Here is a 26,273-nt window from a genome sequence, read left to right on the forward strand (position 1 = left end):
GGGTCGTTTCAGGTTTCCTGATGGGACCCTTTACATTTTAGAAAAAAACAAATAGCAAGCATGAAATAAGAGCAATCCATTCCCTAATCTCCCCTGGCTCTTCCCCTATTCCTCCCCCCACCCTCAAACTCAACTTTGGAAAAGCTGGGCCAACACTTCCATCCCCGCCCTCTTATCTGTCCCCACCCACACCTCCATTCCTGTCTTCCCAGACCAGGCTTCCTTAGGCCAGGCTTCCAAATCAAAAGGTCCCTTTCTCCTCCTGTTTCTCTGGGGCCCCCAGACACAGGTCACAATGCGGGATCTGGGGGGGGAGTACGGAGTTTATTTTATTTTCTGAGTCTGGGTTTTGTCCCTTAGATGTCCCCACTCCTGGGTGGAGGTGACTCTTGTCACCTCCCTGGGTCATTGTCCCACGGGCCTGCTTTCGATTGTTTTCCAGGTTCAAAGTGCACTGAGAAGGCTTCACAGTTTTAATACTTCCTAGATGCTCAACTGAGGCAAAGTGACAAAATGGCCCCCCCACCCCCGCCCGCCGAAAAAAAATAAAACCCCAAGCCCCCGGCAGCTGCTGCTGCAGCCGTTATGAAAAAATAATACAAACTCTTCTTAAAAAATAGATTACACAGAAAGAACCCAGAGGACAGAGGGGCGTGGGGAGGGGCAGGGGCTGCTTCAGCCACTGGCAAGGAGCCTGGGGAGAGGCCCGGAGGGGGTGCTGAGATGAACTTCAGGGGGCTGGGAGGCTGGGGGACTCTGCCCAACCCCCCTCTGCGGCGCCCCCCAGCAGCTCTGGCCCCCAGACCACGGCTCCCCTCCCTCTCCAGGGACCCTCCCTTCACCCTGAGGCCTGGTACCTGCTTCCCACTAAAGTGGCTTCAATAAAGAAAGGAAAAGACCCAAAGCGAGTCAGGGCTGCTGTCTGGCCCCCGGGACTTCCGCCCCATGGGAGCAGACCTCTCTCCCTTTGGGGGTTGGATAATTATCTATACCTGCTGCTACTGAGGCAACCCCCTGGGGGGTTGACGGGCCCCAGACTCCCTGTGCTCCAGGGAACACATGTGATGGGTCACGGCCAGGGGGCGGCCTGTCCTCCAGCCCAGCTTCGGAGGAGCTGCAGACAGCGGAGTGTGCATGGGGGTAGGCTGGGGGGGCAGGTGCGGGATGGGGCACAGCTCACACGGGCCCTCCAGCTCATGCAAGCAGAGGCGGGAGGGGGTGGCCCCACCAAGACAGAGGTAAGGCAGGGTGAGGTGATGGTGTGTGTGCGGCCAGACCAGCTCTGGGGCCGGGGCAGAGACGGGGCAAGGTGTGGGGGAGGGTCTGGGTGCCCGCCGCCCCAGTGAGGGCGCCACACCCGGGCCGCCTCCTGCAGAGGAATCCGGTGCCGGGCAGATTCTCCGGAGGCGGACAGGGGCAGCCGGGGGGTGCTGGGCTCAGTCAGGGACCTCAGGGTGGGCGGGCAGCCCGCTCTCGCCACGCCGGTAGGTCTCCCAGAAGCCCCTGTCCAGCTGCTCCAGCTGTGCGCCCAGCGGCAGGTGGCCGGCCAAGTGCATGCGGAGGGTCTCCAGCCACTGCTCCAGCTTCACGAAGGAGGGCCTGGGGAGGGGGGTGGGGGTGGGAGACAGGAGGTGGGGGCATGGTGGGTTCTGGCTCTGCGGGGGAATCCGCCCCCCCACCCTGCCCTAAGCCCCTCATCCCGCTCACCTCTTCTCAGGGTCCAGGTCACAGCAGCGCACAGTAATGGGGAAGAAGCTCGGGGGGCAGTTTGGGGGGCAGTAGCGGTCCAGGAAGCCTCGCACGTTGAGGCCAAAATCCATGGTGCGCGGCAGGTAGTCCGGGTCAGCATTCACTCGCCCGATGATCTGTCCAGACGAGGCCTGGCAGTTACCCACAGGGCCCTGGGGCTGGGTGCCACCCGGGCGGGTTTGAGGGTGGGTCACACCAGGCCTGGCACCCGTCTGACCACGGGGATACAGGCAGTGGTGGGCAGCCAGTCCCCACAGCCTCCCTGGCCTGGGGCGCCGGCAGGCTTCCAGCCTGCAGCTCTGGAGCGCGTGGGGACAGGGGCTGGAGCCGGCTGCCACCCACCCCTGGGCCTACCTCGCAGAGGACGATCCCGAATGAGAACACATCCACCTTCTCGTCGTAGCTGCGGCCTGGATAGAGAGACCATGGTCAGCGGGTGCCCAGGCTGGGGGTGCCAGCCGGCGAGGGGGACAGGCCGGGGACCGCCCGCCGGGGGATGCGCTAACCAGGAGGCAGATGCGAGCAAGCTCCGCGGGATCAGGCCCTGGGCTCTGACCCTACCTGGGCCCACCCAAGCTGAGCCAGCTTGCTGGGGGGGCGGTGGTGGTGGCTGGTAGCGGGGGAGTCAGGGTGAAAGCCCTGGGCAAGGGGTTCTAGGCCCAGCTCAGTCACTAACCAACTCTGTGACTCCGGGCATGTCATGGACCCTGTGGTGACCCCGAGAGATAACTGTGTCAGACCTTCAGAGCCTGTGCGTGCTACCGTTTTTGGAAAGATAAAGAATTGATTTGAAGATACAATTCAAGATCCTGAGATGAGACCACCCTAGATTATCTGGGCAGGTTCTAAGTGCCATCCTGCATGTGTACTCACTCAGTTGTGTCCAACTTTTGTGACCCTGTGGACGGCAGCCCTCTGGGCTCCTCTGTCCATGGGATTCTCCAGGCAAGAATACTGGAGTGGGTTGCCATTTCCTCCTCCAGGGGATCTGCCCGACCCAGGGACTGAACCCAAGTCTTTTGCATCTCTTGCATTGCAGGCAGATTCTTTACCACTGAGCCATCGTGGAAGCCCCAAAATGCCACCCTTACTGTCCTTACAGGAGAGACCGAAGAGGAGGAGGCAGCCACGTGGAAACAGAGGCAGAGACTGGGCCGATGTGGCCACAAGCCCGGAATGCCAGGGTCAGAGCCTAGACAGAACAAGGAATGGACTCTCCCTTGAGATCCCTGGAGGGAGCAAGGCTCTACTGCATCTCAGACTTCTGGTGTAAGCACTCAGTTTGTGCTCATCGGTCACAGCAGCCTCGGGGACTGATACAGACTCCCTCAGCCTCAGCCTGCCTTAGCTGTGAAATGGGAACAATACCGTCCCCCCGAGGATGTTAAAGATAATCAGGATAACCACTCTCAATGAATCCTGACTAGTTTACAAATCTTACCTAATGTTCATACTACTTCTTAAAGATAGGGACTCTTTTTGTTTCTTTATTTATTCTTTTTCTTTTCTTCAAGATAGGGACTATTAACCCCACTTTACAAGGGCTTCCCTGGTGGCTCAGACGGTAAAGAATCCACCCACAGTGCAGGAGACCTGGGTTCGATTCCTGGGTCAGGAAGATAACCTGGAGAAAGAAATGGCTACCCACTCCAGTATTCCTGGGAAATTCCATAGACAGAGGAGCCTGGTGGGCTACAGTCCATGGGGTCGCAAAGATTCGGGCACGGCAGAGCAACTGATGCTAACACTTTTCACTTTCTTTCACTTCACCACTTACGTTATTAGGGGGTGGGTTATGTTAACTCTGATCAGAGTTGGTGTTAAGATGACCCCGAATCTGCCTGTCCTGACCCTGTGTCTGCATGTCCCTTGCCTGTGGATGGACTTTATCACCCCCAGTCCGGGCACACATGGGATCACTGTGTGACAGGCCTGAAAAAAGAAATGGAGGGGGAGAAGCGGGTTCTGTGGGAGGCCTAATAATGGTCCTGGAGAGGCCCTAGATCCTGTCCAGGGACCGCCTGCCCCTCGGACCTGAATGTGCTGCCTTTTACAGGACTTCGCAGGTGTCGCTCAGTTAAGGATCTCACGATGGGGAGATGATCTCGGGTTAGCTGGCTGAGCCCTCTGATCACAAAGGTCCTCACGAGGGAGGGCGGAGGGCCAGGGTCAGGGTAGGAGAGGTGACGGCAGACATGGGTGTCAGAAAGTAGAGACTGCACTGCTGGTCTTGCTGGAGGAGGGGCCAGGAGCCAAGGAGTGAGGCCGCCTCTGGAAACTGGAAAAGGGAAGGAAACAGATCCTTCCCACTCGAGCCTTGAGAAGGAACACAGTCCTGCTGACACTGGACTTTAGCTCAGCAAGCCTGATACTGGACTCCTGACCTCCAGAACTATAGGATAATTCGCCTGTGTGGTTTTAAATTTTTTGGGTGCACCTCAGGGCATGTAGGGCTTCCCTGGTGGTTCAGATGGTAAACAATCTGCCTACGATGTGGGAGACGCGGGTTCGCTCCCTGGGTCGGGAAGATCCCTGGAGGAGGAAATGGCTACCCACTCCAGTATTCTTGCCTGGAGAATTCCATGGACAGAGGAGAATTTCACGCCAGTGGGCTACAGTCAGTCCTTGGGCAAAGAGTCAGACATGACTGAATGACTAACATTTTCACTTTTCACTTTCGGTGGGGTCATACTTCCCTGACCAGGGATCAAACCTGTGCCCCGCTGCACTGGAAGCATGGAGTCCTAACCACTGGACGGCCCGGGAAGTCCCTAGAATGATTTGTGTTTTTTAAGCCAAGTTGTGATAATCTGTTGCAGCAGCAAAAGGCAACTAATGACAGGACTCCAGGAGGAGGAGGAGGAGGCCGGGACCTCTGCCTCCTGCAGCTCCACCTGGGACCGCGGGGCCCCGGGGATGTGCCCGGCAGGGCCCCCGACTCACCGTTGATCATCTCGGGCGCCATCCAGTAGGGGTTGCCCACCACCGTGTACCGCTTTTTCCGGTCTGGCTTCTTGAGGCTCCGCAGGTCCTCGGGCTGAGTCTTCTCATCCACCATGAGCCGCGCCAGCCCAAAGTCAGCCACCACCACATTCTTGTTCTGGGGTGAGGGGAAGCAGGGCCGTGCTGAGACACGCTCCCACCACCCCCTGCCCACTCCCTCCTCTGCCTTCTGGGGGCAGCCTGTGGTCTTTCCATCACTGCCCCTTAGACCCCGGGCTGCCGGCTCCCACTGCCTCCCACTGAAGTATATCCCCAAATCTCTTTCATTAAACAGCAGCAAACCTCCCCTGATCGCCCCAGCCCCCATATCCAGGCCCTCCTCCGGGCCCACAGCCGCTGGTGCAGCCTGGTGTGGCCTGTTCCCTGCGATGGTCACCGTCCCAGCAGACCCCTCTCCCACCCACTAGGAGTGTGGTGGGTGGGGGTCCCGCTGGCCCTCCTGCAGCCCTGGCTGCTCACCTCGCGCACCAGGCAGTTGTGGGAGTTGAGGTCCCGGTGGATGATGTTCATGGAGTGGAGGTAGGCCTGCGGGTGGAGGGGCATGCATATCGGGGGCAGCCTCCCTGAGGGACCCCAGCCCCGCCCTTACTGTCCCCCGCAAGGCTCCCATCTTCCCCCTCCCACTGGATTCCCTCTGTCCTCTCTTGAAGCTTCCTGTGGAACGTAGGAGAACGGTAGAGAACTTTTTTGGCAGGGGTCAGGGTGGGGGGGGAACTGCACAGCAAGGCAGGCGGGATCTTGGTTCCCTGACCAGGAATCAAACCCATGTCCCCTGCAGTGGAAGCATGAATTCTTAACTACCGGACCATCGGGGAAGTCCCCCACCCCATGCCACCCCCAAAATCAGAGCCTACTCACCATCCCAGAAGCGATGTCCTTGGCAAAGCTCACCCTCTGACTCCAGGGGTACTGGCTGTCCTGGGGGTGGGGGTGAGGGGGGGAGAATGTCCAGGATGAGCCAACAGGGCCACAGGGATGGGACACTGGGTGGGAGAGACAGGAGGGGGCGAGTGTCCTGCAGGGGCTGATGACCACCCCCCACTATGACACCCACAACTGTCCCCTCTAAGGGGTGTGGGTGAACAATTCCAAACAATTTCCTGACAAAGCAGCTTTGAGATCAGAGGCTGATCCCCAGTGAAGAGCCTAGGAGACTGGGGCCCAGGGAGGAGCCGCTCCGGCTCCGTCCGGGGATGGGATGCAGGTGGTGGGGTTGAGGGGGGAGGGTGTGGTTCTGCCCGGCACTCACCATGCTCTTGATGATGCCCCGGAGCGTGCCACCCTTGATGTACTCGGTGATGAAATTGAGCCTCTTGTCCTTGTAGAGCACCCCGATGAACTTGAGCACATTCGGGTGCTCCAGGCATCGCATGACCTTAACCTGGGGGGGGGGGGTGCAAACAGGCTGCGCCCCCATCTTCTCCCGCCGCTGTCCCACCAGAAGCCGCCATGGACAGTTCCGAAGGTGGGGGAGTCTCCCCTCACCCCGGGGGTTCCTGCCGCTTGGGCCGCTGCCCTGCCCTTTGCTCCGGCTGCCTCCACCCCCAGGGATGTCCCTGCCCCTCTCGCCCCCCTGGCAGAGTCTCTTCTTTTGATGAGGGCTTGAGTGTCATTTCCTCCCAGAGCCCTTTGCCACAGACCCCCTCTCGATGGGCAAGGGTGGGGCAGGCGCCTCACCCACCTCCTTGAGGAACGTCCGCTGGGTCTCCTCGTCGAAGCGGATCAGCTCCTTCATCACCATCACCTCGCCCGTCTCTCGGTGCGTCACCTGCGTGGGGACACGCGGGGCACGCGCTCTGCTCCAGGCTGCCCCGCAGGAGGCCCGCCCCTCCCCAGGCAGATGGACGCATGGGGCTGGGGGCTGAGGCCTGGCTGGTGGACATGGCGACCTGGCTGGTGCCTTTTATATAAACCTGAACCTTCTAGGCTGGTCACAGGCAGATGACATCAGAGGCAGGAGAGGGCTTGTCGCCAGAGTGTGAAGGGGGTGAGTGGCCCACATTAGGCTGAGTAAGGGGGCCCTGAGTAAGGGGGCCTTCAGGGTCAGTCTGGGCTGCCCTCCCATCCCGACTCTGAGAAGCCACTGTCCCACGACCTCCTTCACGCAGTCTACCTATATACAGAAGGGCCCCTCCACCAGCTAGCTCGACAAGGCCCGGGGGAAGGCAAGCCCTGGCCAGGGAGTCTGGAAGCTAGACACCCTTCCAGTGTGGCTTCCTGGGGACACTGGTGGGAAGAGGGTGGAGGGCCAGCAGGTCACTCCCAGATGGTCCCCTCCCTCCCTCCCTGACGTGCCCCGCACCTTGATGGCCTGGCCAAAGCAGCCCTTGCCCAACACCTCCCCGTGGATGAGATCCGAAGGCCGGAAGATGCGGTGCGGCCGGCAGACCACACGGAGGGACTCGGAACGACCCAGGTCCTTGCGCTGGGAGGCCGGGGAGCCCAGCGAGCCGGCGCCCGGGGACCTGTCGATGCTGCAGCTCCTCCTGGGGGGACACACCGGCGGCAGGTGGGCCCCTGGCCGAGGGCCCCTTGGGGGAGGCCAGGCCTCGGCCCTGCCCCTTCCCCCAGCCTGCCACACCCCATTGATGCCAGTCCATGTAAATCACCCGTGCAGTTAGGAAGGCTGGCACCGGGCAGCTCTCCTGGGGCCATCATGAGACCCCTGCCCTACCCTGATGCCAGCATCCAGTGCCCTGTCTGGCTTGGACTTCCTGTTCAGGAAGGAATGTTTGCCCTTGCCTTTCTCTGCCTGACGACCTTGGATCAGATGCTTTGTCTCCCAGCATTTGAGTCCTGGGCCCTGAGGTGCAGAGGCAGATGACCTGTGCAGGACGCCCCTAGGTGGCCCTGCAGGGTGACCTGAGCTCCAGACAGATGCGGGGGAGGAGGAAACAGGCCTTCAAGGTCACTGTTTCTTAGCGTAAAGGCTGTCACCCCAGGTGTACCCCTGACCAGGAGTCCTGAGCAGGCCCCAGAATGAGTGGCATGAGGACCAGGCTGTCTCCGGGCTGCTTCTTTGCACCCTTCACCTCCTTTTAAGAGGTGCCCTGGCCCTTCCAGCCTGGCCCACATCACAGCCCTCTGGCTGGCTCTGGTCCTGGGCACCTTCTCTCAAAGGGGACCAGAGTGGTCTCTGTGGGACACATCACTGTGCTGTGAGACCCTGGCCACCAGCTGCCACCTCGGAGCCCACCTCTCAACACACACTGGATGCCACAGCAGTCTGAGTGCCAGGCCAGCGGCTCCTTGAAGCCAGGGCTCTGGTCCACCCTGGGAGCCCTGTCATCCCCAGCTGGGGCACCGCTTCCCCATGTCCTCCTTCTCATTCATTCCTCCTTCTCATTCATTCTTCTTCTTCCCAGCTCTCTGCACCCCTCGCTGGCGTGCTCTTATTTTTTTTGTAGAGCTGACTCCTCCATCAGACTGTGAGCAACTGGAGGGCAGAGACTGCCACCCCCTCCCACCCCCGTGCCCACTGAGGCCCAGCGTCAGTGAAAGTGACAAGATACAGAGCATCACGGGGCAGGGCTGACTTACAGCACAGGTTTCTGCCGGCCGGGGCTGCCCGCCTCCCCGCTGGGCGAGTGAGCCGGGGAGCCCAGGGGGCTGGGCTCAGACCCCGGCCCATGGCCCAGGGTGTCATGGGGGTCATGCTCCAGAGTCAGCTGGAGCAGGCGGCTGGTTTCCTGGATCAGCAGATCAATCTGGGGAGAGCAGATATGTGGACAGGTGAGTCTCAGGTGGTGGGGAGCAGGCACGAAGGCACCACCTGCAACCCCGTTTGCCAGACCTGGGACCCGTACCTCGTCCAGAGGCACGTTCCGGATGGGCGTGCCATTGATTTCCAGGATCCGGTCCCCGACATGGATGGAATTCTTCACATCCGGGCTCATGCAGCCCGGGTCCACTCTGTGGGCACAGAGCTGTGGTCAGACCCCTGCCTGCCCCAAGGGGATCAGGTCAGGAGTATGGGGGCAGAGCACGCCATCTCGCGTGACTGGTGGATGGCAGTTGTCCAGAACACGGAAGTCTGGCTTGGTGGGAAGAGTTCTATGTTAATTACAACGCCTGCCATGGGTGTGAAACCAGAGGAAAGTGCCATGCCCCGAGGTATCTGCCCCGCTATATGAGATGCTCGGGCTTCCCTGGTGTCTCAGATGGTAAAGAACCCGCCTGCCAATGCAGGAGATGCAGGTTTGATCCCTGAGTCAGGAAGACCCCCTAGAGAAGGAAATGGCAACCCACTCCACTATTCCTGCCTGGAAAGTCCCAAGGACAGAGGAGCCTGGTGTGCTACAGTTCTTGAAGTCGCAAAAAAGTTGGACACTTAGCGACTGAACAACAGCAGCAACAACGAGATGCTCGGGGGCTCCTGTTCAACAGAGCATTGTCCCTGCCTCTCCTTCCAGCTGCCTGGTAAGCTTGGGGCAGAGGAATGCCAAGAGGCCTAACAGGGTCTGGACCCACTGGCTTCCTGCCTGACCCCCAAACATGCCCTGCAAGATGGGACTAAGGCTCCCACTCCTCTGAGATGGGCAGGAAGCGGGGAGCAGCCTTCCCTGAACCACAGCTGCAGGGGACGTGGGGCTGGTGGCCTCCATTAGTTGGCCATGAGCTAAGTCACAGAACGGCCAACTTGACACACTCCTTTGCTTCTTTTAACTCCTCCTGAGTGTTAATGATCTGATTTCATTTTGCCCTCATTAAAGCTTTCCAAGGAATGTTTGTCTCTGCCTTCAGATGGGGAAGGGCTGGGGCAGGGGGATACGGTTGTGGTGGTGGGCAGGACAGAAAGGAGACAGAGCTTTAAGAAAAACAGAGTCCTAGCAATTTTTCAATTATTGAGAGTATATTCTCACATGGGGGAGAAGCGCCTCCTTATATAGGGAAGTTGGGTAACAAATGAAGCAGGAAGAACAGCTAGAAAAGTCATCATTTTGTAGCTATCACAGTAGTAACAGCTATAGGGAAGACTTATCGTGAAGGCGAAAACCATTTAGTGAAAGGTTGTTGGGGACAGGATATTTACAGACTCAAATCTCACAGAGGACTCACTGGCTACACTGCAAAGGGGGAAAAATCCTTGACAGCAGAGACAGCAGACTGCGCTTTAACCAAATAATCGAAGTTGACATCCCCAGTAAAGGGCGCACTTTATTGACCTCCTGTGTCTACCGCTAAGATGCACAGAGAAAGAGAGCCCATCAGGTACGTGGTCAAAATGCATGACCTAAATCTAGGGAAGAGGAACCCAAGTGGGGCGGAGGGGGACATCCTCCTAAACGACTGACCTGTACTCTTCACAGATGTCAAGGGCATAAAGGACAATGGAAAGCCGAGGAACTGGCGCAGGTTAAAAGAGACTGAAGAGACTTGAGGACAGCATTGCAACAACTGGCAAAACCCGAGTTTGGGGTTGTATACTGGATGAAAGTATTACATTAATGTTCAATTTCCTAACTGTCATAGCTGCACTATAGGATACAGTGGGTAATTACATAGAGAGAGTGCTTTTATTTTTAGGAGAATGTCTGAAGTATTTGGGGAAAGGATGAGTCAATGGTGCCTACAGCTTACTCTCAAATGATTCAGTAAATAATAGCAATATGTGCACATGTGTGTATAAACATATACAAATAAATATATATATGTTCATACACCCACACCTAGATATACGTGGACGAAGAGACACACATAGCTCAAACGTGACAAAAGTTAAAAATTATGAACCTAGGTAAAGGGTGTACATGCGCTCAGTCACTTTAGTTGTGTCTGACTCTTCGCGACCCCGTGGACTCTAGCCCCCCAGGCTCCTCTCTGTCTACGGGACTCTCCAGGCAAGAATCCTGGAGTGGGTTGCCATGCTCTCCTCCCAGGGATCTTCCTGACCCTGTGATGGAACCCATATTCCTTATGTCTCCTGCATTGGCAGGTGGGTTCTTTACCACTAGCACCACCTGGAAAGCCTGAAAGGGTGTACAGGTATTCAATACACTTATTATTTCAGCAGTTTTTCAATAAATTTGGTGTTTTTCAGGATAAATAATTTAAAGACAGTGACTATATTTTCACAGAGACTTCTTGTGGATCAGTTCCGTTCAGTTCAGTTGCTCAGTTGTGCCTGATTCTTTGCGACCCCATGGACTGCAGCACGCCAGGCCTCCCTGTCCATCACCAACTCCCGGAGTTTACTCAGACTTATGTCCACTGAGTAGGTAATACCATCCAACCATCTCATCCTCTGCTGGCCCCTTCTCCTCCCGCCTTCAATCTTTCCCAGCATCAGGGTCTTTTCAAATGAGTAGTTCTTTGCATCAGGTGGCCAAAGTATTGCAGTTTCAGCTTTAGCATCATTCCTTCCAGTGAATACTCAGGACTGATTTCCTTTAAGATGAACTGGTTGGATCTCCTTGCAGTCCAAGGGACTCTCAAGAGTTTTCTCCAACATCACAGTTCAAAAGCAATAATTCTTCGGCACTCAGCTTTCTTTATAGTCCAACTCTCACATCCATACATGACTACTGGAAAAACCACAGCTTTGACTAGACAGACCTTTGTTGGCAAAGTAATGTCTCTGTTTTTTAATATGCTGTCTAGGTTGGTCATAACTTTTCTTCCAAGGACATGGCCTTAAAAATATATTTCCTGGACTGCCTGATGGTCCAGTGGTTAGGACTCTGCGCTTCCACTGCAGGGGGCCTGGGTTCAGTCCCTGATAGGGGAACTCAGAAGGCGCAAGCCACATGGCATGGCCAAAAAACCAATAGGAAAGCATATATATATTCCTTTGACTCTCTGTCTCCTTCGCCTCAGTCTCTTGCTCAAGTAGTGGGAAGGCTGGGGCAAAGATAAATTTAACTTCCCTTTCAATGCTACTATAAACAAAATACACATAAACAAAATAAAAAGTGGTCAGCTAAGACTCTTCAAACAAACAGTTCAATCTGGCCAGCAGCCTTTGGGCAAGCTGGGCTGCTTTTGAGAAGGGTGTGGCCCCTCGCAGACTGCTGGGAAGGCAGACGTTGGCTGGAAAGAATGCTCGCCCAGGGAGGGAGGCAGGGAGGAGGTGTCATTGACTCTCTGTTCCTAAAATTCTGCCTGGCTGTCAGGGTCCAGCTGGTCTGGGAGTTTCCCTGTCTCTCTCACCAGTCTGTCTGCTCACTTGTGTGCGGAAGGCAGCTGCTGGCTTGGCTGATGCTCCAGATGGGGCTGGAAAACACAGCATCAAGTCCAGCCTCCTCCTCTCCCCTGCTTCCCTCCCCCTCCCACCCCAACCATCTTCACTTTTCACCAGGCACTGGCCTGGTACCCAGCAGGTGTGTGAGAACTGTTCACTGACTCCAAGGGGGTAGCTGTCCTACACTCAGACAACTATTTCTCAAGGGTGCATGAAGGCCCAGGAGAAATCTTAGAAGGCTCCAAGGTATCCGACTCCCTCGTGGTTTAGACAAAGACTTCGAGGGTCAGAGAGGGCAAGGGAGCGGCTGTGTCACACAGCCTATGAGCCCCTGGCTTGGCCCCTTAACCTTCATTTCTTCTTGCATCTCAGACCTTTTCCACATCCTTTGGAGTTTTCTTTAGGGATGATCTGCTGGTATCAACTGCTGTTTTGTCTGCTTTAACATGTCTTTATTTCACCTTCATCCCTTGTTTTAATTTTTAATTGATTTATCTGTTTGTTATTTTTGGAGCTATGCTAGGTCTTCGTTGCCGTGCTGGCTTTTCTATAGTTGAGGCGCGTGGGGGCTACATGTTGCCGTGCGCAGGTTTCTCGTCGTGGAGCCCGGGTTTCAGGCGCCTGGGCTTAGTTGTGGCTCCCAGAGCACAGGCTCAATAGTTAAGGTGCATGGACTTGGTTGCTCCGCAGCATGTGGGATCTTCCCACATAAGATCAGGGATTGAACCCGTGTCTCCTGCATGGGCAGGCAGATTCTTTACCACTCAGCCACCAGGGAAGCCCCTTACCTTCATTCTGGAAGGACATTTTCATCAAGTATAGAATTCTGTTTTGCCTTTTAAAAATTATTTGGCTGCGCCAAGTCTTAGTTGTGGCATGCAGGATTTCTAGTTCCCTGACCAGGGATCGAATCCGAGACCCCTGCAATGGAAGCTTGGAGTCTCCACCACCAGACTACAGTCTGGTCTTTTTTTGAAGGAAATTTGTTTTTTCCCTATGGCTACTTTTAAGATTTTTTTTTTTTTTTGCCTTTGTGTAGTAGTTTCACTAGGTGGGGTGGTCCATGGGTAGATTTCTTATTTTTCTGTTTGGGATTTACTGGGTTTGAGTTTGTGGATTGACATCTTTTATCCCCTCTGGGAAGTTCTCAGCTGTTAAATACTGCCTCTCTCCCATTCTCTCTTCTTCTGGGATTCTAGATGGCTAATTAGATCAGCTCACTTTGTCCTCTCTTTCTCTGCTTTCTTTGCCTCACTACTTTCTTAGTACATCTTAGCCTCTCTTTCTCTACTTTCATCTTGTGTTTCTGCTTCTCAATTCAGCTGTTTAAAACCCGACTCTACTGCTAAACCTGTATTTCACTTCTAGAAATACGGTTCTTTGGAATTTTGGTTCTTTTCCAAATTCATTTGCTCTTTCCTCACTTTTCCTAGGCATCTCTTACTTATTAAAACATACGGAGTAAATAGAAAAAGAAAACACAGGGAGTGTACTTACTTTACATTGTTTCTGATAATCTTGCTATCTGCAGTTTCTGTAGGTCTGCTTCTGCCACCTGTTGCTGCTGTTGGCTCTGTGGTTTTTGACTGAATGGCTCCCATTCCTTGGGACACTCGTTTAGGGAAATTCTCTGAAGCCTGGAGGTGGGCTCCACCTGCATTTGCTTCTGTCAGGGCCTAGGGACATTCTCAGTGGAGAAGTACTTTAAGCTTTTACAATTTCTCCTGGAGGCTTTCTGAACCACCCAGGCTTGTCAACTTGGTTGGCAAACCCAAGTGTTTGAATTCTCAGGGGAGATTCCCTCTCCCCTTCTGTTCAGGTTCAAATCTGTTTATTTTCCAGTTCTGGGGAAGGGGGGCTGGAAATCGCTGGTGGAAGGCATGGTTTATTTCTTGCTCTTCCTCACGCTGAGAGCATTTTGGCGGCGGGGAGTGGGGGGTCCCAACTTTATGGAGAAGGGAGAAGTGTTCTCCTATTAGACTCACTTTCCTAGAGCTAGTCACTTGGGCTTTGAGAGAGGCTCAGCCAAGAGAAGACTTCAAAACTGAAACTTAATTCCCCCGATTTACATTTGCCCTCAAGGTATGGCTGCCTTCCGAGCTCTGCTGACACCCTCGGGCTCCCTCCTTCACCTGTTCCTGACCTGGTTACTTCTCTTTCTTGTTCGGTCATGCAGTAAGCCAAGAGAACATTTTAAATATTTTATCTGGCAATTGTTGCAGATTTTTTCTCTTGGAGGAATGATTGGATCAGACATCTGGTATACCAGGTTGTTGGAGCTGGGCTCCATCTGGGCTCACACACTTACCCGCTCTCAACCCCCACCCCAGAGTCGGCCTGCCCACCTAAGGCATCCGTGCCCACAGCCACACCAGCTGCAGCCTTGGCAGGCCAGCCACTCACCCCTGGACGCGGACGGTGTGGGAGTGCTCCGCGCTGCAGCCCGGCAGGCTGTGAGGGGGGTCGATGGAGACCGAGAGGCCGCGTTTGCCGTGAGCTGAGGCTGGGATGGAGACCAGGGTGACCGTGTGGGGCAGGTGGGAGCCAGGGGAGTCGGGCAGGATCTGCTCGATGACAGGGGTCACCACGGTCTGGTAGTAGCAGTGTCCGCTGCAAGAGCCGCCGGCGGTGGGGACCCAAAGAGCGGGAAGAGAAGTGCGTCAGGGCAGTCACCAGCATCACCCCCCACGATCCCTCAGTCCCGGGCTCTTTTCTCCTTCCACCCTCCCCTTCCCACTCCCCATGGGAGGAGGAGGGTCTTGGCTGCTTGGTGGGCTGGGAGCAGGAAGTGGGCAGGCCCTGTCCCTTTTCGGGGCTCAGTCATTCTGGGTTGTCTACACTGTTAGCTGGCCAGGACGAGGCCTGGGGATAAATCCCATTCAGGAGGAAGTCATTAAAAGTCCATTTGGGAGCTTCAAAAGCCATGCTGCCCCCAAATCCAGCTTTATCAGTTGCTGCCACACTAAAGGATTTCTCTGATCTTTGTCCCTGGTTCCTGGGAAAGAGGTTCTAAATCCTTGCAACAGGAGTGTGTCTTCATTTTTCATGAGCCCCTCAACCCACACTTGAGCTAATGCTTTTGTGTTTGCTTTTGTCTGTTTGTTTTTCTTTCTTTTTCAAAATTTTTATTTATTTTTTTCATTTAATTGGAGGCTAATTACTTTACAATATTGTGGTGGTTTTTGCCATACATTCACATGAATCAGCCATGGTACATGTGTTCCCCATCCTGACCCTCCCTCCCACCTCCCTCCCCATCCCATCCCTCAGGGTCATCCCAGTGCACCAGCCCTGAGCACCCTGTCTCATGCATTGAACCAAAATTTTTATTTATTTTTTGTCTTTTTTTGAGTTAATGTTAATGAGCCAACTCAGGCAGGGGTGGGGGGATGGGGGTAGGCTGGGCACCAGAAAAACTGACCACGTGATGAGAAGCTGCCGTTCTGGTCCAGTCTGAGCTCAAGGAGCCCAAGTTCAACCCCATGCCCATTGATTCAGTCAACTGCACTGCATAACGAAACCCCAATAAAAACTCTGGTGATGCTGGGGAGGACGGATCACACGTCCTGACTCTATGAGTGGAATGCACGGAAGCTCTGCATGCCAGACCTCCCGGACCTCGCCCTTTGTGTGTCCCCACCTGGCTGGTCCTGATTCACAGCTTTTCAGTCTTGCCTCCTTTGTCATAGATTAATTGACCACAGGTGCACAGGCTTATTTCTGGGTTTTTATCCTGTTCCGTTGATCCATATTTCTATTTTTGTGCCAGTACCATGCTGTTTTGATGACTGTAGCTTTGCAGTATAGCTTTTAGTAAAAACTGTGCTTGTGGTGCTCTCTGAGCTCTGTGAGTCACTGAGTGAAGCATCAGATCTGAGGGGGCTGCGGGGATCCCTGAGTCTGCAATCGGCTGGTTAGCAGTGCGAGTGGCCTGGGGACCCCTGCACGTGGATCTGGGGTCTGGGCGGTTTTGCTGGGGATGAGTCCTGAGCTTACAGGGTGAGTGCTCATGCTGGTGCCAGAGTTGCACAGCAGTGATGTCGGGAAGAGAGCTGACGTCTCAGGCCTCCTCCGTCTGACTGCTGTGTCTTACTTCCCGGTGGTTTCTGCACTGTCACTGTGTCTGCCCCCGCACAGAAAGGGGAAGGGCCCAGGCGTGGGAGACCTGGGGGCACGTCAGAAGCAGGGAGGGGCTGGCGCTCACCAGTACAGCTTGGAGTGCTCCACCAGAGTGTAGGTGTCCCCATCACCGATGAAGGTTCCGCATGTGAGGCAGATGAAGCATTCGGGGTGGTATTTCAGCTCCCCGGCCACCTGGAAGGAAGAGTGTGTGTGTGTGTGTGTGTGTGTGTGTGTGTGTGTGTGTGTGTGTGTGTGTGTGTGTGTGTGTGTGTGTGTGTGTGTGTGTGTGTGGTATGGTGGACCCAGCTCAGCGGCTCCTTCAGCCCCTGTAGCTTCTCCCCTTTGCCTCCTCTCAGAAGGGCAGACCCAAACCAATGTGGGGGCAGAGCTGGCTCCACAGATTGGGACTGAGGGATACAGACAGACAAACAGACTCAGGAGGCACTGGGGAATCAGAGAACCAGTGAAAAGGACAAGAGAGATGATGGGAGAGAGATCTGGGGCAGGGAGTAACCTGTGAACACACACACGCACCCACCAGGTGAGGTTGGGGGGGCCACTTACCATGACCAGCCCCTTGGTGATGTGCTCTGAGCATCCGTGGCAAGACTCGCCATAGCGGGCCCAATAGTCCTTCTTGCAGAAGAGCTGCCCATCCTTCTCGTAGTACTGGTGCGAAAGGGAGGCACTGCATTCGCAACACCTGGGTGGAAGGGGAGCTGGGACTCAGAGGGGCCCGCCCTTTCCCCCAACACCTTGGCCCTGCCAGTCCACAGGCAGCGTTAGAGAAAGGTGTGCCCTCTGGATGGAGGCAGCCTACGCTGGGGCACAGGGCTTGGTGAGTGGACTCAGGGATGGATTTGGTGACCACCCCACTCCCTCCGCTATGGTCCCTTGGCCAGAAGCCTTGGTCCTGCGTGCACCCTCAAATCACAACCCCTGTGCCCCCACCATGGCAGTTCTGCACCCAGAGTGTCTGGTCCACCTGCAAGCCCTGGGGTGAGAAGTGCTCCTTATCTGAGGCCCCCATCCCTTCTGCACGGAAGAGGGCCAAGTGTGGGCAGAAGACTTACTCTCAGGCCCAGGGAAGAACCTGGGAGCCCAGGACTCAGGTTGCGGGGGGCACTGGAACAGACTGTGAGCCCCACTCATCTAGTCTAGCCTTCTTCTCCCTCTCTCTCCTCCCATTCCCAGCAATGGGGAGGCTGCTGATGTAAACGGAGGTGCCTTTTTGGAGCTGTGAAGACCTATTAAGTGTTCGTGTCTTCCCATTTAAAAAAAAATTAATTGGAGTATAGTTGTTGTACAATGTTCTGTTAGTTTCTGCTGTACAATGTGAATCAGCTGTAAGTATACATACATCCCCTCCTTCTGGAGCCTCCCTCCTGCCCCCCCATCCCACCCCGCACCCATCAGAGCATCCAGCTGAGCTCCCTGTGTTAGGCAGCAGCTTCCCGATAGCTATCTGTTTTACACATCCTAGTGTATACGTGTCAAAGCTATTCTTTTGTTTCATCCCCCCCCTTCCCCTGCTGTGTCCACAAGTCTGTTCTCCACATCTGTGTCTCTATTCCTGCCCTGCAAATAGGTTCATCAGTACCATTTTTCTAGATTCTATAGATATGTGTTGACAGACGATATTTTTTTTCTCTTTCTGACTTCCTTCACCCTGTATGACAGGCTCACATTCCCATTTTCTTGCTTACATTTACTTGGTCCTCACAGGCCACCATGAGGCAGGCATGGCTATCCCCATTTCTAGAGTCGAGGCAGATGAACTTGAGAGGGTCTATTCCACCCAAGGTCATACAGGTGGGGAGTGCAGGCCCCACAGAGAAGCTCCCAGTTGCACTAAGATACAAGGCAGGAGTTGAGCTCAGTGTAGACCAGTCAGTCAGCTAAGACAGGGAAGTCTCCTGGCTTCCTAGCTTCCAGCCAGCCCCATGGGTGCTGCTGATCACAGGAGCAGGGTTTGGCGTGGGGAGCAGGGAGGCCTGGCTGCTGGAGCCCCTGAAGGGGCAGAGGGGGAGAAATGATGTACAGGTTTCCTCCTAGGCACAACTCCACATGCCAGGAAGGAGCTAGACCTACTCACCTGGCTTCTTTACACTCAAGGGTCCTGGTGGGGTGGGGACCAGCAACCCAGCTAAGCCAGGCTGAGCAAATGTAAGAATGGACTCTTGAGTGACAACAGCCCTTCCACCCCGGGCATGAGCCCTGCTGGGTTCTGTCCAGCCTGACCCGGGGTCCTGGCGTGCACAGGTATGTCTGAGCCTGAGGACATGCCCTGCAGAGAACCGCTAGGGAATCTGTCCAGCTGTGCTGCTGTCTGGGTGCTCTGCATGATGTGCCAAAGTCACACAGGGGTAGAAGGACCAGGCTCAGAGCTCGTGGCTCAGTGGGGGATCAATCTAGGAGACAGGAGGGCAGGGGAGACTGGGGCTGGGTCAGAGAGCCCTGTGCCCCAGGCAGCCAGGGAGGCCTCCACTCTACTGTAGCCTGCAGGCTGGCAGCGCTCATGGACTGTGCTCCTTGACTGCTCCTGAACTAGGCAACTGGCCAGGAGAAGCGGGGGGAGGAGGGAGGGGACAGCAACCAGAGTGCTGATGGGACGCTGTCCCTTTAAGAGGATCCAGCGGGTTCCCTGTTGTCTGGGAGCCTGAGGGGAGGCACTGGGGACCACAACTCAGGGCTTTGGGTGGGGGCCGGTGGCAGAGGAGCACAAAATGCCCAGCTTTTGAAAGCTCGTTGGTGGGGGGTGAGCAGGGAGAGCCCCTGAGGCAGCGCTGGGATGTGGGAGGCGGCCGCGGCAGCGGAAGCGGCTGGACCAGAGCCATGACGTCATCGGGCGCCCCCGCGGCCCTTCCTGCCCCGACACTCGCGGCCCCTGTGGTGGTGGGTGGACGTCTTACCGCCGGGTGGGCGACGGGCAAGGAAGGCACCGAGCCAGGGGGCGGGAGGACGCCCGGGGGGGGGGGGGGGCAGGTCCCTAGCGCAGTCCCCGGGGGGCTCTAACCCCGCGGGAAGGGAGGCGCGCGGCCGGAGAGCGGGCTCCGCGCAGAGGCGGGGCGCGCCCGCCGGGCACCCAGATCCGGGAGTCACTGCGCCCTTCCACCCCGTCACAGGAGTGTGCCCGCGGGAGTCTCCCCCGACTCCGGGGCGGCAGGGAGCCCCCCTCCCCTGCCCCAGTGGGCGGGGCGGCGCGGCCGCCTTCCTCCAAGGCAGAGACGGCTCTTCGGCCGGCCGGCGAACTCCTTCGCTCACGCACACACACTCAACGCTGCAGCAGCCCTGGAAGATGGGGCTGTTGATGCACTCAAGCGCTGAGAGTGCAGTGAGCTCCCCAATAACCACTTCCTCGCAGCCTGCTCCAATGCCCCCCCACGCTGCCTGCATCCCACCAGCCTCTGCTGTCATAACCTGCCGGCTCCCTGAGGTCCCAGGCCAGGCACCTACAAACGCTGCTCCCCGAGGGGAACACAAGGGTTTCCTGTCTGACACCCTCAGCCTGGAACAGTTCTCATCTCCCAGCATCCTCGGGAGTGCTCCCGGGAGCCTCCACCTCCGAGAGCGGACCCAGCCCAGGGTCACACAGCAGCTTGGCAGCTGGCTCCCTGGGGCCCCGGTGGACCTCTGCTGATGGCAGGCACACAGGAGCCCCTGACCCTTGGCATCCCCTCATCCCTCAGACCCCACTCTGGGCAGGAGCCAGAGGCAGGTGGGGCAGGTCATGTCCCTACAAAGGGTGTCCAGAGAGGAATACCCAGGATACTGTACCTCCCCGAGAGCAGGTGAAGGCAGAGCCAACCTTGGGTAGGAGAGAAGGGATCAGGTGGGGTGGGGTGGGGGGGCTGAACAGGCCAGGCTGGGAAACAGGGGTGATCCCCTCAAGGAAAGGGCAATCCCTCCTAGGGGTGCCCTCTACCCAGAATCATATTCCTGGATACCAAGGGTACACAAGAGCAGCTGGGGGACCAGCCTGATGGCAGCCTGTACCAGAAGGGCCAGGGGCCGCAGCCCGGCCTGCTTCCCCCCCGACAGGCAGCTAACAGTGACCAAGGAGTTTCACTTCTCCTGCCCCAGAACCCAGCCTCAGGTGGGCCTGTCCCACCGCGGCCTCCGGCCCCAGCCCTCACACCGCAGGCCCTGCCTGAGTCCTGGGACAGGTCAGGCAGGAGAGGGGATTTCCACTTACTTGGCCCTTCTGAGGAAGAAGCGCCGTCTTCTCAGGGGGGAGGCCAGCATCCTTCGTTGCTGCCTATCTCAGGGGCCCCCGGAGGCTGCGGGGAGCGCAGGGGTGGGCCGACAGAGTTGCTTCCCTGTCCCACTCCAGGCACTCAGGATTGGAGGCTGCCGAGGGAGGGGCGAGCGTGGCCACGAGGCAGGGGGGGAGGATGTGCGGTGTGGGTGCTAGCGGACCTGGTCTTAGCTCAGAACAGGAAGCAGCTGAAGGCCCTACTGCCTGGGCTCTGGTGCAGACGGGGAGGCCTGGCCGCCACTCTGCCCTCAGCCCCACACATCTGAGAAAGGCACCCTCCACACCCCTCAGCCTCTTTCTTTTTTGGCCTCGCTGCACAGCATGTGGAATCTTAGTTCCCTGGCCAGGGATCGAACCTTCACCCTCTGCATTGGGAATGTGTGTGTGTGTGTGTGTGTGTGTTCAGTCATGTCTGACTTTTTGTGACCCCATGGACTGTTGCCTACCAGCTCCTCTGTCCATGGAATTTTCAGGCAAGAATATTGGAGTGGGTTGCCATTTCCTCCTCCAGGGGGATCTTCCCGAATCAGGGATCGAACCCGTCTCTTCCACCTCCTGCCTTGGCAAGCGGATTCTTTACCACTAGCTCCACCTGAGAATCCCTCATTGGGAGTGTGGCATCTGAACCACTGGACTGCCAGGGAAGTCCCCCTCGGCCTCTGCTTTGACAAAGGCTCTGGGGACAGGGAGCAGCTGCTGCTTCTGGTGCTGCCCCCAAGGGAAGAGAGGCTGACTTCCACGCACAGTCCATCCTGCTTCCCTGAAAGTCCCCTGAAGAGGGGAGCATCCCAGCCCGGGCTCCAGCCCCCAGTGCCAGCTGCACACTCAGCTCTCGCCCTCCGGGCCCCACCAGCCTCCAGAGAGATGTTACCAGAGTTACAGCAGCCCCGGGGCTCCTGAGCCACGATGTTCTGAGAGGGGACCTCCCGGAGGTAGCAGCTGGGCCAAAGGAAGCCTGGACCACCCTGGGCCTGGCCCCGACCTTCCAGGAGGGTGGGACAGAGAAAGGGGCGGGCCCTGCGGCGACACTGACGCCCAGTGCTAACACCAGAGGCATTCTGTGGGCCCACAGCAACTCTCCCACTGAGAGGCCTTGAAGCCCAGGGGCTGGCGCTTCCAGGGGGCCCAGCAAGCAGTCCCTCCTTTATGAGCTGCTTTCCTGTCATGGGCGTGAGGACTGGTGGCCTTAACCAGACTTGGGGGCTGTTGGGAGAACCACACAGCCTGGGGCCTGAAATGCAGTGGAAGTCATGGAACCGGGGGGAAGCCACGACTCTAATTGCCTGTGGGCCCCTCCCCACAGGAGCCTTCCCTGTGGCCCCACCGCACCAGGGACAAACCCAACGTGCTCCCTCCCTACTGTCCCCACCTGGGGCCCCCCTCCTCTGCTGGTGAACAGGGCAGGGACCCCCCAAGTTGGGCTCCATGCGTCCGGCCCTACTCTGTCCTTCTACGGCTTCTGCAGGCGCACTCTTGCCCCTCCCCCATGTCTCCCAAGGCTCTAACTCCCTCCCCACCCCACACACAGGGACCCCCAAAGTTCTTCCCTTGATTTCTCGCAGTCTCATCTCAATCCCCTCTGCCGGCCCTCAGTGGGCTGATTTCTCTGATCTTTCCACTTGGGACTTGTCTCAGATCACCTCGGCCAGCTCTGGGCAGGGCAGGGCCACTCTGGTTAGCCTACTGCATCTCCAACTCAACGAGGACAGGGCATGGCTTATGACCAACTTGGCCCCCAGCTCCACCAGACCCAACGGACCACTGGTCTCTGCACCCAGGGGTACAAAACCAAATGGCTTAGATTGTGCCCCGGCCACTCACCAGCCCCCAGCTCCTCCCCCATGGTCCCTGACTTCTTCAACTCTGCAGTGACTTGGAGTGAGACAGATATAGGTTCGAGTCCCAGCTCCGGCTGTTGCAGCTTTCAGCAAGTTACTTGATTTCTCCGAGCCTCTGTTTCTAACATGGAAATTGGGCAAATGATGGTACCGCCTACACTTATGGTGAAGGCTTGAGGATGACATCACAGGAGTCACTGATGAATAGTGGCTAATATGACTAATCCAAATATTGTCCCTTCCAGATCTGAAACTCTCTCTGCTCTGAGTCACTGTCCCAGGTCGGGTCCTATGAGCACAGATCCGTGAATCATTGTGACAGTCCCTTCCCTGTCATGTGACCACCATCTGCCCACTGGAATGGCAATGGCACTTTTCAGTAGCACTTCCGCCCACAACCCTCCTCTGCTTCCTGACACTCTCTGCTTCTGAAGGCTCCCTACTGCCTTCAGAAGCTCCTTATCTTGGCATTCAGGGCCCTTCACAAATCAGTCCTAACTTTGCCTCCTCATCACATCCCTCGACTCACTCTGTCCAACCAGATGAGCTGTTCCCAGTCCTTCAATTGCTGGCGCTGTCCCCTCTCCCTGTCTCTGTGCATGTGGTTTTCTCTGCCTGTTCAGAGCTCCCTTCCTCCTCGAAGGCCTCCTTCTGAACACCTGATTGGGAACCCCAGGACAAGGAACCCATCTCTCCTCTGGGCTCCCCAGCCAATGTTCATTTCACTCCTGCGGCTGTGTGTCTTTGGTCAAGAGAATTAACCACTCTGTGTCCCAGTTAATGGAGACCACACACATCCAACTATACAGAGTCCTTAAACCAGTGTCCGGCCCTTGCTAAATTGTAGAAAATATTAGAAATTATTTTTAAAACAGGAAAAAAAAAATCCTTGTTGGAGGCTCCCAGTGCCCAAAGTTAACTCCTTCTTTCAGGTGGTGGTAGTTGCCCTGACCCCAGCTGGACCTCCTCAACTTTATCTCCCCTCCTTTTTGGTGCTTTTTTGCCTGAACTCTGCTGGCCACTGACTGGGCCAGGCCCTGTCACCATTCATTCTACCCTCTGCACCTGCTGGGCTGTCTGGAATTGCTTCCTACCACACTTTTCCACCTGGGAAATCTCCCATCCTTTGGACCCCAGCTCTGGCCCCACAGAGCTCCCTAAGGCTCTCCACTGGCTCTGTTTCTCAGGATGGTGCTACTAGGCTACTGGGCCACCTCTGAGTCCCCATGCGCACGGCCACAACCCTGATCCTACTCTGCTATACTTGGGAGTTGGTGTCCTGGAGGGAAGGGATGGGTCTTACTGGTTACGCATCTTTGCAACCAGCCTGGGGCCCCGAAGGGGGCTCATCTCCTCCCAAGGCCTGCTTGGTCTCCCTCTTCTCCCTGGAGCACCAGCGTCCAGAAGGTAAGGGTGGACTACCCTCCACTCCCCCGCCTGCCAAGGTGCCATCAGGCCTTGGGATTATCAGCATAAATGCAGATCTCTGCTTTTCTCTCTTCAGAGGTCTAGAGTGACAAAAACGAGAGGCCTCCAGGGAGCTTCTAAGCCAGATGCCTCATTTTACAGATGGGAAAACTGAGGCCCAGGACCAGAGAGAGAGCCCCCTGCCTCTGGCAGGCCTTCTTTCGGGCACCCCAGCCCCGCCAGCCAGCCCTACCTGAAGCAGTCTGCGTGCCAGTCAGCATTCAGGGCCTGGAGGTACTGGCCATCGTAGATCCTCTGGCCGCAGCTCGCACACACGGGCAACTCGCTTCCTGCAGGGGTGGAAAGGGCGTTAGGAACCATACTCAGGAGGGGCCGTTTGCTGTAGGCCTAGCCTGCCCTGCTGGACCCCACGTACACCTCCACAAGTCCCCCCGAACACATGCAGCGCCCAAGCTGAGCAGTGTCCATGCAGAGCAGAAGGAGGCAGAATGAGAGCCTTGCTGAGACCATGGCTCGGTCTCCAAGCCCCTCTGGGCCTCAGTTTCTCTCTCTGTAAACTGAGGAGGGAGTAGCAGAGGTCCACGCCCCCAGCAAGAGCATTCTCAGCTCAGGGTCTGGCAGTGTAAATGGGAAGAAAGCAGCATGATTTAGAAGGAAGGCAGTGGGTGACACTCTCATCACAGCCCCTTCTCCTCTCCCACCTGCCCAGGAAGAGGAGCTCTTTCAAAGGGCAGGGACTGGACAGCGCTAAGTTGGTGCATCCTGTATTAAAGACCCCTGGAAGGCTTGGCTATGCCCTGGCCTCACAAGGTGCCAGGGCCTCAGGGCTGGGCTCCCAGATACCTGCTCCCAGGGAGGCCTGGCACCTCTTCAAGCTGGGCTACTAGGCATGCTTAGTCATCCTTGGGGCCTGGCACCCTCAGAGCAGGGTGGGCCCTGCAAGATCTCCAAGCTTGCCCCTTCCCATTGCACAGATGGGGAGACTGAGCCCTGGAGAAGATAAGGCTTGCAAGGCCACCAACCAGGCTCCAAGGCCACAGCCTGCCCCTTCAAGAGGACTCAAGGACCTAGGAGCTACCGTAAGGTGGCTCCAAGTGGGCCTTCATGGACCTGGGGGGAGGGCAGGGCTGGGGGAGCCGGCAGAGTAGAAGCTTTGTTGGACCAGGTGGGCCTATGAGATGGCTCAGAGGAGGAAACCCAGGAAAAGAGACGCTAGGGAGGGAATCATGGGGATCTTCATACCATAACTGTCCTGCAAACCCAAGCCTTGGGCCGCAGTAGGTGAAAAGGGCAGAAGAAAGACTGATCATCCTCCCAGCCAAGAGGACAGCAGGCGCTGGGTTTGGTGCAGGGAGGGGGGTGGGGGCCGCTGCCCAAAACAAGCTTCGGCGGACTCATATCTCTGCTCTGCCCATCCTGCCCCTAGACTCCCAACCACCACCGCCAGGCATGCCAACTATGCGGGGGCCAACTGAACAAACAGGGAAACTGAGGCCCAGAAGGTAGCGCCTGGCTCAAGGTCAGAGAGCCGGCCCAGACATGGGGCTGCGACTCGGACGCAGGGATGAGGCTTTCTCAGCGACTCTTTCTTCCGAGGGCCGGTTAGAGACGCGATAAGGGGCGGCCAAGGGCGAGCCCGGGATGGACACAGCACGCGCGGATGGCGGCCGGGCTGGGTGGGCTGTGCCCGGGCTTCCTCCGGGGTGGTCGGCGGTCGGAGAATGGAAGAAGGCGGGGATGAAAGGGAGGAGGGGGCCCTCCGCCAGCGGGGCTGGAGGGGAGCATCCCACCGGGGCCGAAGACGGGGAAACGGGATGGGAGCTTTTCAGGGAGGGGCCTGCGGGCTTCTGAAGGACGAGCTCATCCCGGACACAGGGGCGCGGCCTCGCGGCAGACCCGGCCTCCGCGGCGGGCAGGCCCGGCCCCCTCCCCGCGCCCGGCCCCTCTGCCTCTCCGTATGCCCCCCCCCCAGCGCAGCGTCCCCGCCCGCCCGGCCCCCAGGTCGGCGCCCCCGCGGCCCGCATCCCGCGCACCTTCCTCTCCCATACGTTCTTCCCTCCAGGTACAACAAAGTAGCGTCAACCTCATGCACTCGGCGGGGGGCGGGGCCCGGCGGGGCTGGGGCTGGGGGCGGCCCGGGCCCCGCGCGCTCGCCCGCAGCCGCCGCCGCCGGCCAGGGAGGCGGGGGCGGAGAGCGCGGGCCGGGCCGGGGTGGGCTCTGGGCTCGCGGCACCGCCGCCGCCGCCGCCGCCGCCGCCGCCGCCGCGTCTCGGATACCGGCTCCGGCAACCGCTCAGTGCCGCGGCGGCCTGGAGATTGAGCGGAGGGGCGGACCGGGGCGGGGCCTGCGAGCTGCGGCACGGGGGCGGGGCGGGGCGCAGGCGAGGGACGGAACGGCCCTGCGCGGCCACGCCCCCGCCCGCGGCCACGCCCCCTCCTCGCCCGGCCCCCGCCCCGCCCCGCTCCTCCTTTCATTCATCTTTCCCAGAGCGACAACACTCTTCCGCCTCCCTAGGCAAAGACAGGGAATCCGAAAACTGCGGCTTAGGTGGGATGTGTGCTCTGATGCGGCAACCTAGAGGGTGTGGAAGCCGCAGTTGCTCAGTCGCTCAGTCGTGTCCGACTCTTTGCGACCCCATGGACTGCAGCTCAGCCAGACTTGCCTTGTCCTTCACCATCTCCCGGAGCTTGCTCG

The 26,273-nt window shown here is 57.4% G+C and overlaps 1 protein-coding gene across 2 annotated transcripts; it reads right to left on the bottom strand.

Annotated features, from left to right (window-relative positions):
- Window positions 1-305: 305 nt before the first annotated feature.
- On the bottom strand, window positions 306-25,701 carry LIMK1 (LIM domain kinase 1). Of its 2 annotated transcripts, XM_061153412.1 has the most exons (16): window positions 25,612-25,701; window positions 23,811-23,907; window positions 16,619-16,757; window positions 16,137-16,246; window positions 14,336-14,542; window positions 8,559-8,664; window positions 8,293-8,459; window positions 7,055-7,238; window positions 6,434-6,520; window positions 6,002-6,133; window positions 5,611-5,670; window positions 5,212-5,277; window positions 4,693-4,849; window positions 2,104-2,159; window positions 1,708-1,865; window positions 306-1,599 (listed from the first exon to the last, which is right to left on the bottom strand). In XM_061153412.1, the coding sequence occupies exons 1-16, from the start codon at window positions 25,664-25,666 to the stop codon at window positions 1,437-1,439; spliced, it is 1,944 nt and encodes a 647-aa protein (XP_061009395.1). In that variant the 5' UTR covers window positions 25,667-25,701; the 3' UTR covers window positions 306-1,436. The 2 variants fall into 2 exon arrangements, with proteins under 2 accessions (XP_061009395.1, XP_061009396.1); XM_061153413.1 differs by lacking the exons at window positions 23,811-23,907; window positions 25,612-25,701 and adding an exon at window positions 20,250-20,414.
- Window positions 25,702-26,273: the final 572 nt, after the last annotated feature.

Source organism: Dama dama, chromosome 10, assembly GCF_033118175.1.
Source record: "Dama dama isolate Ldn47 chromosome 10, ASM3311817v1, whole genome shotgun sequence".
Classification (NCBI taxonomy): Eukaryota; Metazoa; Chordata; class Mammalia; order Artiodactyla; family Cervidae; genus Dama; species Dama dama.